This window comes from Megalobrama amblycephala, linkage group LG4 (genome assembly GCF_018812025.1).
Source record: "Megalobrama amblycephala isolate DHTTF-2021 linkage group LG4, ASM1881202v1, whole genome shotgun sequence".
NCBI lineage: Eukaryota > Metazoa > Chordata > Actinopteri > Cypriniformes > Xenocyprididae > Megalobrama > Megalobrama amblycephala.
In genome coordinates, this window is record NC_063047.1 from 38,670,780 (window position 1) to 38,685,599 (window position 14,820).

The 14,820-nt window shown below is 36.2% G+C and overlaps 1 protein-coding gene across 4 annotated transcripts in view; it reads right to left on the reverse strand.

The window, feature by feature from the left end:
• fam172a (family with sequence similarity 172 member A) overlaps positions 1 to 14,820 on the reverse strand; it is a 209,896-nt gene that overhangs the window by 188,607 nt on the left and 6,469 nt on the right. For all 4 annotated transcript variants that reach the window (XM_048189169.1, XM_048189172.1, XM_048189171.1 and 1 more), the window contains exon 4: positions 11,363 to 11,463. In XM_048189169.1, the coding sequence (XP_048045126.1) occupies positions 11,363 to 11,463 (101 nt within the window). The remainder of the gene's footprint in view (positions 1 to 11,362; positions 11,464 to 14,820) is intronic.

Here is a 14,820-nt window from a genome sequence, read left to right on the forward strand (position 1 = left end):
GATGCAATCAAAACTGCTGAACCTCAACAATTCAAACAATCTGCATGTCACTAACCGTCTCTGAGGGAGGTCCCCCAGGCGTATATACTATGAAACAGAGAATCAATTCTCACAGTTAATATCCTAAATAATCATATGGAATATTAGTGTTTGCCTTCGCTGCCCTCCTATAGATAAATTGACATGGAAAGGAGAGCACAATCGCCTGTCATTGTAATTAGAGCACAGTGCTGTCGCATAATTAATATTGTCTTATTAGTCTGATAATGAAAGCCCTGCAGGTACGAACGGTAAGTGTTCCTCACCTCCCCCTCTAAACGTGATGAGGGTGGTGATCACAGACCTGCTGGAGAAGAGTGTTGTCTTGTATAGCACACACTAACAGAAGACCAAGAATGAGATTTTTTTCTTTTTTTTTTTTTCTTTTTTTGAATTGGAATAAAGGAATGAATTTCGGAGGGACGAAGTTAATGGTGGGTTGGAATCCACAGTTAGAGAATTCCACAGCAGACACTGCATAGAAACCAAACACCTGTCATTTACAAAATTCCTGACCCTTGGCTTGTCTTTACTGTAGTGGAAACTGAAAGAGTTACATTTCTTACAGCTACCAATACATGTTTGGAACTCTCTCTATTTAAAGGTGAAATATCACACATTTTTTTTTATTATTTAGATTATTATTTTTTTTTTTTTTTTCCTCAAAGGTCCACTTATAATGTTAGTCAAGTTTTATACACTAAAAATCAGTCAATCACTGGTCGACCGCAATCAGTCAATCAAATGAATAAATGACATTTTATTTCTAGGAATGCACTTACTGTACATAATTGCTAAAACAATATTTTTCATTCATTAAATATTTAATCTTTTCTTCATAACTTTTTCCTTTATAAAATAAATTGTACAACAAGCATGTAGACACACTCACTTTTATTTGAAATGGAAAACTTTTGTAACACTATAAATGTCTTTACTGTCACATTTGATAAAGTTAATGGTTCTCAAAAAGCATTATTTTCTTTTTTTTCTTTTTTTATATAAATAAATAAAATCTTACTGATTGTTTCAAGACATTACTACACTTTCATGACAGAAAAAAATAAATAAAAAATAGCCAGCTAGATAACATTATCTTGGTGACAAACTAGTAGAATTTGAAAGAACAATGCAGAATAAACCACAGAAAGGTTAAAACAGTAAAATATGTAAGGAGATATTGATGATGGGCCGTTGAATTATTAGAAATTAATGCACACCCGAGGTGGTAATACGGCCACGCTCTCGGGTGTGCATTATTTTCGAATAATTCAATGGCCCGGAGTCAATTATTCAGCTTACACTGCGTTCCAAATTATTATGCAATTGACATATCAGTAGGATTTCAGTACAATAAACATTCAGATTTTAGTTTTTCTAAGAAAATGTTTGTTTGTTTATTTATCCATGTCTTTTTAGATAACTGGTATCAATCTCAGACAAAATAATTTGCCAGATCTATGGAAACCCTACTTAGAGGTTGTTCCACATTATTAAGCAAGTCACAGTTCCCATGCAATATGGGGAGGAAGAAAGATCTTTCTGAAGATGAAAAGCATGAAATGGTGCAATGTTGTGCAAAAGGCATGAAAACAACTAATATTGTGTGAAACTGAATGGAGATTATCAAATTATCATAAGATTTGTTAGTGATTTAGAGCACAGCAGAACTCGGTCAGATAAAGGCTTATTAATGAAAGTTCCTATCCAAAAAATGTATTGTATTAAAAGGTCAGCTATAAAAAGCCAGTGTTGAGCAGCAAACAGGTATTTGAAGCTGATGGTGTCTCTGGAGTCTCAAGAAGCTCTCCATGCAGGCTGGCAGTTGTGCGTAAAGATGCATTTTAGACACCACTAACCAAACCTAACAAAGAGAAACATTTACAGTGGGTGTAGAAATACATTTTCAAACAGTTTTATTGCTGTGGTGTTTTTTTGCAGCATGGGATAGTGCATAGTGCATTGTACAATAGTGCGTTGTACTATGCACTATCCTCCTTTTTATACCATAGCTGAAAATGACCAGTTATGAACTCCACATATCTTGCAAAAGTCATTTTAATACCCTCCATCTCACTTCACAGTATTCCAGCCCAAATCATCACCCACCAGCTCCTTGCTGACGTCGCAGACTTGTCGGAACGTGGTGGCCATTCACCAACCATCCAGAAATCCATCCATTTAGACCATCCATTGTAGTACGGCATTAGTCAGTTAATAATACAATTATTATAAAATGAGTCTTCATGTATTTCTAAACCCACTGTAAATGTTTCTCTTTGTGAGGGTTGGTTTGGAGTGGCTGAAATGCATCTTTACGCACAACTGCCAGCCTGCATGGAGAGCTTCTTGAGACTCCAGAGGCACCAGCAGCTTCAAATACCTGTTTGCTGCTCAACACTGGCTTTTTTTATAGCTGCCCTTTTAATACAATTAATTTTTTTGACAGGAACTTTCCTCAATAAGCCTTTATCTGACCGAGTTCTGCTGTGCTCTAAATCACACACAAATCTTATGATAATTTGATAATCTCCATTCAGTTTCACACAATATTAGTTGTTTTCATGCCTTTTGCACAACATTGCACCATTTCATGCTTTTCATCTTCAGAAAAATCTTTCTTCCTCCTCATATTGTATGAGAACTGTGACTTGCTTAATAATGTGGAACAACCTCTAAGTAGGGTTTCCATAGATCTGGCCAATTATTTTGTCTGAGATTGATACCAGTTATCTAAAAAGACATGGATAAATAAACGAACAAACATTTTCTTAGAAAAACTAAAATCTGAATGTTTATTGTACAGAAATCTTACTGATTTGTCTCTTGCTTAATAATTTGGAACGCAGTGTATACTACAGTAACCCACCTCAAGACACTGTTCAGATGTTATATATATCTTAAAACACTCTCATCCCAAGCATCCAAAATGTCATTTCAGAACTAGTAATGGAGGCTTGAGCCATTGATAGCAGTTAATTTGACAAAAGGAAAAAAAAAAAGAAAAAAAATTACAGTGCATGACAATAATTTGTCGTTTTTATCATATTGTTTACTACATTTATTTGCTTGGTCAGTGTCGATGTGGGTTTTGTTTATTTTGCTGTTGTAGGCTGTAAGGACCTTTTGAAATAACTGAAATCATTTGGCGAAGTGATATGGAACTGTAATGCCGTCAAGGCCTGCCTGGAACTTAACAATTGCACACCTTAGAAGGTTCGTCAACCAATCAGATTCGAGCATTCAACAGCCCTGCAGTATAAATCTATATAACACTCGGCCCGCACCTGCCCCCTTGGTCAGTGGGCCATCCTTATTATTTAGTCTTGCGGTATGGTTTAATAGTAAAATGAAATTGTATTCATCATGATATAACCCTTTTAAAACTATTCTGTAGACTTCCATATATTTTCACACACCAACATAGAAAACGTGCACAGATTCTGTGTGGGAATGCAAGACTTAGGTAACGGTCGACAGAAATGGGTTTTTGAGAGGCTGATGCCATTATATGCATAATTTCACTGTTATTTCACCATTCTATCACATACAAACTTCTTCTAAGCCAGAAAAAACACTAATCCACATATCGCACTGCTGGAGTCCCCCATATAAAATACATAAACACAGCCATGTCTCATGCGCCAATGATGTGGGTCTCAGACAGGACAATGGGTGACCACACATGGTCAACTCCAGGCTCCGACTCCAGGAGGGGGATTGTTTACAAGCTGCTGATGTGGCGGCAGTGATCTGGAGGATCAGAAAGGAAGGAAGAGCCTTAGCAGGGGGATCTGCAGGGGAGCGGTGGGGAGACAGAACACATGAGAGGAGGGGGGTCACGCTAATCCCCCCACAGACACCGTCCTCTGCCAGCTCACGCACAACGCCACAGCTGAGAAAAGAGGGAGCGTGGGAGGAACGGACAGAAAGAGACATGAGAAAGGCAGAGACGCCATGGTGGCCTTGACCAGAGCGTGTCGTCTGGGTGGGCAAGCGATAAGGTGGACACACACAGATGAGGGTCTTAATGAAGTGCACTGTTGTCTTAGAAAGTTGATCTGTTTGTAAACTCCCATGCGGCAGGAATCCTCTTCAAACAACGAGGAGGGGGTCTGCGGGCCCCTAGATGAGCAGAATAAGTCAAGGCAAGCTATATAGCAACAGAAAAGAAGAAGAAAAAAAAAATCCACAGACCTCCCACAACGGAGGTATTACGACTCAATCTCCCCCGTCCGGCTGACCTTAGCGCTCGGGTGATAAAACATTTGTGTTCTATGTTGGGAAAAAAAGAGGAACGTCATATGAAACTCTGACCTCTTGCATGACAGGAATCTCAGAGGGAATTGAAAAATGAGGACAGGTGCTTATCAGGTGGTCCCGCTCTGACCCGGACTAATGAGCCGACTGGACTCCGGACAGTGAAAGGTAATCAATACTGCAAGATGTGTTTGTCTTAGCCGCTGCACGCCGACTTCAGATCAGTCGACCGACAGGGTGTTTTAGAGCTACTCGGGCAGGACGGAACGAATGAATGACTTCAAAGATGTTTGGATAATGACAGTGATGGAGTGACAGCAGGGAATTACCAATAGATTAAAAGGCAAGAATAAAGAATACACGAAGACAAGTCAAATCCCCAAAACAGAAACACACAAACACAAGGTCGAGAAAAGAGGGAGATGTGAATGCTGATTCATGACAAGAGAGAGGGTTGAGAAATAAAACAGCTCGGTTGGACTCCCCTTTTCTTGTTATCTTGTTCCTCTTTTAAATATTTAACTTTTCGCTGTTGTCAGAGGAAGAAAGTGGGCATACTTCATGTGATGGTCCCATAAGGCTCCTATGAGATTCTTTTCTCTGTTGTGTCATTCCAACTATTAAAGACAACATGAAGCATTCGCAAGCATTGAAATTCTACTTTCATTCATTCATGTCCCTATATTCTGATATGCAACACCCTCATTTTAACATTCACTCAATTCACAAATGCTAAAATGGAGTCAGACAAAAAAAAAAAAAAAACGATTTGTTGGGTTTTTATATTGACTGTAACTTCAGAATGTAACATTTCCGAGTGTACAGTAACAGACTATACTATATAGGGAAAACATGGGGGGACTTGATTTCAGCAATTGTGATTTGATTGGATAATGAAAATTAACAACTAGGTAATAAAAAAATATTTACTTTAAAATAACATTATTTTAGAATACCAATGAGACCAGTGTCATATATTAAGAATGTGAATCAGCGACATTTTAATATTTATTTATTTTTTTCTTTTGAATTTGTTTACATTTTAATAATAAGTGTTTTTAGTAGCTTATATATATACATATAGTTTTTACATATTAATATTTAGCTTGATTTTTTTTTTCAGTTTAGTTTTAGTAATTTTAACTTTTGTTTTACTTCAGTTGTCAAGGCTCAATTTCAAATGTTTAGTTTTTCATTGAATAAAGATATTTTATTTCAGCTTTCTTTCAATTACCGAATTGTTACATTTTAATAGTTTTAGTTTACAATAACAGTACTGATTTTGATTTCAAGTTGAAGTCTCTGCAAACACAATTTCTTGAAGCTGGTGAAGGAACATCAACTACACAAACCTTTGAGGAAGCAACGGTTCTTCCTAGTAAATCAACAGCAGCCATTTTATGGGAAGCTGTTCTTAACATAAAAACAAAACAAGCATGACTGATGCTGTTGTGTGGGCTTGCAGTCACTCTAAAACTGCTATGATCTTGTGCTGTGTGTGTGTGTGCATGTTTTTGTGACATATCAGGACACAAATGTGTATAATGACATGGATATGACATAGGTATTACAAAAAGAGGTGACTTATGAGGACATTCCCCATGTCCCCACTTTTCAAAAGGCTTATAAATCATACAGAATGAGTTTTTTTGAGAAAGTAAAAATGTGCACAGTTTCCTGTGATGGGTAGGTTTAGGGTTAGGGGTAGTGTAGGGGGATAGAAAATATGGTTTGTACAGTATAAAAACCATTACGTCTATGGAATGTCCCCACAATTCACAAAAACAAACGTGTGTGTGTGTTAGCGTTCTTGTGATTTATGAGGACACAAATTTGTATAATGTATTACATTGGTATTACGACGTAAACATGAAATATGAGGACATTTCATGAGACCTCATATTTAAAATAGCTTTAAAAACATACTAAACAATGTTTTATTAAAAATGTAAAAATGCTGAATGTTTTCTGTGGTGGGTAGGTTTAGGAGTAGGGGTAGTGTAGTGTAGGGGGAGAGAATGTACAGTTTGTGCAGTTTAAAAAAAAAAAAAACATTATGCCTATGGAATGTCCTCACTAAGATAGCAAAACAAACCTGTGTATGTGTGTGTCTACAGGCCAGGGTCTGTTTGTTTTTCCTCACATAATGAAACATTTACAGTAACATGATTTGTCACTCACTTTTAGCCTAAGTGTTGGAATACAAGTTATGAAATTCAGTTCATATCCTGTTCAAATCCAGGGACAGCCTGCATCACTTCCCGATCCAGTTCGACTTCTCCTATGTCACAGTCCAATTTCCAATCAATTAAAAGCAAAAGATAAGCAAAATACTCCCTCTGAGTCAATGTTTCTCTCACATACTCACAGTATAAAGCCAATCAGTATAAAATGTGAAACAAATGGGAGTTATCTATGAAATCAAGCCATCTGGGCAGCTCTTCTTCATTACAATACTGTATGTCTGTCATTCCACAGATGCAGAGAAAGATCCTCATTTATTAACAGCTTAATGCTCTCCCATCTGGAGTCGAGCCCACACTGTGTCACCTAGCGCTGAGAACAGTCACTTACAGCCCTCCAAACACACTCTCTCCGCGTGTGTGTGTGTGTGTGTGTGTGTGTGTGTGTGTGTGTGTACGTGTTGTAAGGTAACGTTCATGACCCTCCGCCCACTGCAAACATACAAACATGGACCCACACAGTACCTGCCACCCACACACAAACTCACACGCCGTCAGATACAAAGTATGAATGCATAAACAGCGTTGTACTGGCAGGGAGGTCAACAAAATGGCCAGGTAAACACACAAAACAAAACACTCGCATATATTGAGGGAAAGACACAAACTCGCAAAAAGCAACAGACACCTGATATTATAGTAGGAAAGACACAGTATGAAACGCTTGCACACAATCTCAGAAAAAAAAAAAAAAAAAAGAAAAGAAAAACTTAATTACACGCAAGCAGAACATCTAAAGACCAGCAATCCCCCGAACCCCGAACCCCCATGCCGTGCCCCATCCCTCCCCAGCTAACACAGTGATACACACACACCCCTCTAAGGCAAACCACTTGCCAGTGTTCAGTGATGCAAACCAGCCAATGATCTCACACTTTTGCATGCGTGTGCATCTGCATACCCCCTAATGATGATCCCACCGTGATATGAAGAGAGACAAGGAGAACAATGGAGAAGTTGCCTATAGAAATAGATAATGGAGTGATCGTGAATGACCCTGAGTTTCAGTTTGCCTCCGGCTCCTGTGTGCAGATTGCATTCAAAGATGCTGTAGATTTGCAGTCGCACATTTAAAAGCGAACTGCAACTCGCAGGTGCACATGTCAATGTTCAGATAGTGTTCAGAACAAACAATGTTTTTTTTTTTTTTTTTTCCATTTATTTCATTTTACTTTAATTCACTTTCATGATTTTGGTGCTGTTTGTTTAGAAGTACATCAATTGTCCATCATCTTATTGGGTACGAAAACCCCCAATTTAAATAAATAAATAAATAAATAAAGGGGAAAATAAATAAATACTATTTTATTCAAAGTGTCTTGTGATTTTTTTGGTTTTTTTCTGCTAAGATAGCAACATGATCAGAAATAACAACATGAGGTTTAGTAAATGAAGACAGAATTGTAAGTTGTGGGCAAACTATCCCTTGTAAAATGACTATGCCTAATTATAATTCAGGATGTTTCCTATGAAGTGAAAATTCTTGATGAGAAATGTAAGGGAAAAAAAAAAAAAAAAAAAATCAGTTATTGGACTGAATAAACGTATTCATTATTATTCCACACTTCAACCATCAAGGTTGCAGGGAAATATGAAATGTTACTCCTCGTACTTCAACTTTTTTTGAAAGGTAACTTCTTCAATACATAACTTTGTGGGGAAAACCTTGATCCTTTCCTTGGGAAGGCGGGTTTCTCTTTGCCAGAACTTCCTCACATTCTTTGATGAAATCTGGCTTCTGTTTCATATTCTTCAACAAGAATAGTACTTTTTGGATTTGGACATAAAACTCAGTATGTAACTATTAGTTAGTCACTTTAATTAAATTAAAGTAAATTTAATTTATTTACTGCATTTGCACTACTGTTATTTTACTTTCTTAATTTTGCAATGCACTGGCAATAGTCATGTTAATAAAAGACAATACACTAAAATTGGAATTGACAAAAAAAGATAAAGAGGCAGAGAACACAGACAGAGAAAACACACCTACAGTATGTATGCTTCATCAATCCTAAAGTCACCATCAAGCCTTATCGGCTGTGAACTGAGTCTCTCTCTCTCTCTCTCAGTGAACCTGTCAGGGTAAACCTGTGGTCCAGCAGCTCATTCAGGCCCGGCTGAAGTGCAAATTGGACATCTGGTGCTGCCTCCAGTCTCACAAAGACTCTCGCCCACTTCTGTACCCCACATTCACACTCTCAAATCTGAGAACGCTGGAACACAGGGACACACACCACCAACACTGGCATTCACAGACACAAGGCATAGACAGTTAGAGGAAGAAATCAAGTTTTCAGCTGAATCTGGCCTCCGTAAGCATTATGGTTAGAAACACATTGAATTCACACACTTTTGTCACATTCTGTGTTGATTGCCGGGAATAAAGAAAAAATTAATTCAGATATGGTGATGCATCCTCAAAAGAGCTAACTATTCTCCCTTGTAGCTGAATACAATCAAAATGGTAAAAAACATTAAATTTTTACCTTTTTAGCATTTTTTTCTGTTTACTCATTTTTACTGCATTTAATTATGTGTATAAAAAAAAAGTAAACAAACATCCAAGGAGAGTAACAGGTCTAATTTTGCTCTAATTATTATAAGTATATACAACATTATGCATATCATTATTATTACGACATCAATCATTATTACAACATCATGTTCGTTAACATTTTCCACCATTTAACCATGGTATTTAAATGATGGTACTTCAAACAGTACCATACAAATAGCATATAAAAATATATTATTAGAGGTAAATGGTCAAAAAAAAAAAAAAAAAAAAACATCAATATGGAATTCTTCAATATGGAATTTTGTGGGTAAAATTCTTAATCATTTTGTTTGAACGATGAGTTAGTTAGAGCTTCCTCGCATGAAAGCATCAGATTCATATTGTTCAACAAAACCAGTGCACCAGTGGACCATTAGTTGAGTTGAGTCACTGTAAATAAAATAGATAAATTATTAAAATAAAATGGCATTGCTAAAGTAAATGGTTGAGAAAACATGGTATTGGTATGGTAGCATATACAAAGGCCCGGTTTCACAGACAGGGCTTAGATTAAGCCACAATTAGGCTTTTAGTTCAATTTGGGTTTTTAAGTAGCTTTTATAAACTGCCAAAAAAAAAAAAAAAAACATCACTGGTGTGCATCTTGAGACAAAACAATGGCATTGACATGTTTTAAGATATGTCAGTGGAAGTTGCTTTCAGCTCAAACATGCATTTTAGTCTGGGACTAGGCTTACAAGAAAGCGTCATACTGCCGATGTCTGGGATGAACTTTAGAACAATGATAAATGTCATTGGCACAGGTTGTACATCCAATATATATTTATGACTTAAGGGATAAGGTATTACTATTTTCTTTCTAGACTGTTTAATGAATGTAGGATAACACAAACAATACTTTAATATCAGTTGCCACAACAGCGATTTGATATTGCATACATCTATATTGCACACATACATCAAAAGAATCCAACATTGCACAATCGAATCCGTTAACATTCAAAACAGCATCACAAAACCTAACCTGCTTTCACTTCCATTCTATTCTGAATTCACTCAACCGAAGTTCATGAAATCTGGACACCTGCTGTTCTGCTCCATAACTTTAGCTTTATGTTTTTAGCCACGTACACAGATTTGCAATGATAATAGGAGAGAAGTGTTTTTGTTTTGTTCTTAAAAGGACATTTCTCATAGGATCATACCTGGACCAGAAATAAAACACTCACATAATCCTAAAAGAGTCAATTTCTTTCCTTTGAACATCAAACGAACACGCACTACAAATAGAGCCAAAGAATACAGATGTAAATGAACGAAGATAATTAAGTGCATGTATACACAAATTAACTTAAGACTTGGTGAACTGCATTTGAACTTTCAAAGCCATGTACACGCAGGCTACAGTAGAAAGAGAAACTTCCCAGAAAATCCTGAAGGCACACACACAAGTACACACAAATATTCTAATAAGCCAACAAGTGATACACATCAGAATACGAACAATCAACACTCTTAAACCCTGTAACATGCACACAGCCCTGGAGCGTGACAGTAGAACGAGGTTGGGGAAAGTAATGTTTGGTAAAGCGTGAAGGTGTGAACAGCGAGAGTGCTGTAAATCAGAGCACAGCAGAGTTTGCTCTGACAAAACTCACAGAAAAAAAAAGAAAAGAAAGGAAAAAACATGGTGAAAGTCTATACTGGTCTATACTGTATCAGAGAGACCCTAGTCACATCTATTCACCGGGTCCAAATGTCTTGTGTTCTGATTACTGAAATCACATAGTCAAAAATCCATGTGACCCATGTGACCATGATTGATGGCCTACACAAATATCAATACACCACTGCTCTAAAACAATGGTTTTGAACTTTGGTGGTACTGTGTGACTTTGATCTAGTACCTGTCTGACGTATCCGTCATAACTTCTGTGAAGTCTTGTGCATGTATATGATTTTTTTTTTTTTTTTTTTTTTAAGTTATTACATTAAGTTTTAATTCTTCTTTTAATGAATAAAAAAAGTGCCAAAGAACATAATTTATTTAAAACAGAAATCTTGTGTAACTGTGTAACGTGTTTTTACCATCACTTTTGATCAATTTACTGTAGCCTTACTGAACTAAAATATTAATTTCTTTCAGATAAAAAGCAAGCAAACAAACAAACAAACAAAAAATCTACTGACCCCAAACGTTTGAGCGGTAGTGTAAATAAATACATACTTTTAAGTAACAGTCAAATCAATATTCAAATATCACATTCTTATTTAAAATGTTATCAAATATAAACATTACCTCTCCCAGCGCTTCATATCTTTTCTGGTTCCATCTATGCAGGTCCTCCTTGTAGTTGAAGACAAATGGCTCTCCTGTGTTTATGTGTCTTAACTGACCATCTACAGAAAATAAAAATACATCAATTTGAACAAAATCATAAAAAGTGACATCTTTAAAAGCCCGATAATACCTAAATTTGGCTTGTTTACGCAGGTCTTCCATAAACAAACAGGTTATAACTCATTAAGAAAGTTGCCCCATCCATATTCTGTTCCCCACTCCCAATAAAGTCACACTGCCCACTTTGATGTCCTGTTTGTGCCTGAGACTGGATGCATTTGTCTTTATTACCTTTTATCTCCCTAAAACATTTCTCCCACAGTTCCACTTTAACTACAGATGAAGGGAATATTAAGGGCAATATTAGTGCAGAGTATCTTGAAGTGGAGCGTGAGGGAAGGCATGAAGCCAAAGCTTTTGTGAGCCAACAAGAAAAGAATGTTTTCCAACATAAAAGTAAGACGTCTCTGATTGGCCATCACACACTTGAAAGCCTTGTTGTTTTCTCAGCAAGGGCACAACATTGGCAGGCTTGAACTAATGTGACTCACTCTTTACCTTAACATTCAGCAACCATTTGCACCTGCAGTTTGAGGGGCATCAAACACCTCAGCCAACCCAATTCTAATTTAGTAGTCTGGATCCAATGAAACACTTTTGAATAGACTGAAAGCTTTAGTACTAAAGGCTGTCCATAAACAGCCTGCAGAAGTCTTTCTACCTATCAGGACTCAGGAGCGGCACCCCGGCTGTGACCTTCAGTTCAGAACCTCAGGCCTGCTTGATGTGCATCATTCCCCTTCATGCAATTAAATATGTTTGGCTGGCATCTCCCCATCTGGCAGGTACAAGGCCTGCGAACGGCTAACGCCTCTCCTGTCCCCCTTACTTCGGCCTTCTGGGACGTCTGGCAGGCCCTCCTCAGACAGCTGGTGCAGCAATAGCGGTCTCTCCGCCACTGTACCTCAAGCCACCAGAGATCCAAGAGTGTGCGTGAGTGTAACTGGACCACTGCAACTGTTCCCTCCTATGAGCATCCTTTGAGGGGCTCGTTTGAGAGCGGGCCAGCCGACTTCATTCAAAGTGACCCACTTGAATGCCACTGTTCTGCCAAGGCTGGACAATGAGGCCTGGCCTTTGCCAAGTACTGATGCTGCTAAACAGCTGCTGAGGTGGATGAGGTAAACAACAACAACAACAACATACTGGGTTAACACTAATGGTGTTTCCGAGGAAGGGGCTGAATGAGTGGCATATTTGCCATCCACTCTTTGGACAAAAGCTTTTTTATATTATATTATATTATATTATATTATATTATATTATATTATATTATATTATATTATATTATATTATATTATATTATATTATATTATATTATATATACTAACTCATCTAGCTCAGCTATTCAACCCTGTTACCCAAGTTAAAAACCTAAGTTTCTTTCAAAAACCATAAACTCTCATTTGGTCGCAAATTCGCAACCTTGTTAGGCATTTACTGTATTATATTGTATTATATTATATTATATTGTATTGTATTGTATTGTATTGTATTGTATTGTATTGTATTGTATTGTATTGTATTGTATTGTATTGTATTGTATTATATTATATTATATTATATTATATTATATTATATAGCTACATCGTAGCCACTTTTTGGACATGTACCTACTACCTTGCAAATACTATTTATATACACTATACTGTTAAAAAGTTTGGGGTCGGTAAGATGTTAGGTTTTTTTTTTTTTTTTTTTGGAAAGTGAAAGAACTCTCTTATAAGTTCACCAATGCTGCATTTATTATTATCATTATTATTTTTAATGATTTTTAACATACAGTAAAACAGTTATTATATTATTACATTACACTGTATTATATTGTATTGTATTGTATTGTATTGTATTGTATTGTATTGTATTATATTATATTATATTATATTATATTATATATATATAGCTACATCGTACTAAAGTGGTGTTCGGGTACCATAACAATACCACTTTTTGGACATGTACCTACTACCTTGCAAATACTATTTATATACACTATACTGTTAAAAAGTTTGGGGTCGGTAAGATGTTAGTTTTTTGTTTTTTTGTTTTTTTGGAAAGTGAAAGAACTCTCTTATAAGTTCACCAATGCTGCATTTATTATTATTATTATTTTTAATTATTTTTAACATACAGTAAAACAGTTATTATATTATTACATTACACTGTATTATATTGTATTATATTGTATTATATTGTATTGTATTGTATTGTATTGTACTGTATTGTATTATATTATATTATATTATATTATATTATATTATATAGCTACATCGTACTAAAGTGGTGTTCGGGTACCATAACAATACGACTTTTTGGACATGTACCTACTACCTTGCAAATACAATTTATATACACTATACTGTTAAAAAGTTTGGGGTCGGTAAGATGTTTTTTTTTTTTTTTTTTTTGGAAAGTCTCTTATAAGTTCACCAATGCTGCATTTATTATTATTATTATTTTTAATTATTTTTAACATACAGTAAAACAGTTATTATATTATTACATTACAAAATAAGTCTTTGATGAATAGAAAATTCATCAGCATTTATTTGATATCACTCTTTTTTAACAGTATAATTGTCTTTAACTACCCTTCTGATGATTTTAATAATTTCTTTAAAAAAAATAAAAAAAATAAATCTTACTGACCCCAAACGTTTGAACTGTAGTGTATGTTATACGTTATACAGTCATGTGAAAAAAGGACATCCTATTGATTTCTACGGTTTTGTGTAGCAGGACATAATAAAAACCCATCTGGTCCTTGGCATGTCTTAAAATTAGATAAATACAACCTCAGATGAACACCACCACATGACATATTACACAGTGTCATGGTTTATTTAACAAAAACTAGACCAAAATGGAGAAGCCATGTGTGACAAACTAAGTACAACCTTTACAGCTTCCATAGGAATTAAGAGGGTAAGTAGCAGTCAGGCAATGCTAATCAAATGTGTGATCACCTCTATAAAAGCATACGTTTTGGCAGTTTTCTGGTCTGGAGCATTCAGGTGTTTGTTAACACAATGCTAAGGAGGAAATACATCAGCAATGAACTTAGAGAAGCAATGGTTGCTGCCCATCAATCTATGAAGGTTTACAAGGCCATTTTCAAACAATTTGTAGCCCATCATTCTACAGTGAGGAAGATCTTCCCAGTAGTGGATGTCCCAGCAAATTCACCCCAAGGTCAGACCAAGCACTGCTCAGAGAAACTGCAAAAAAACCTATGAGATACACCTCAGACTCTACAGGCCTCAGATAGCATGTTAAATGTAAAAGTTCAGGACAGTACAATTAGAGAAAGATGGGACAAGTATGGCTTGTTTAGAAGGGTTACCAGGAGAAATCCA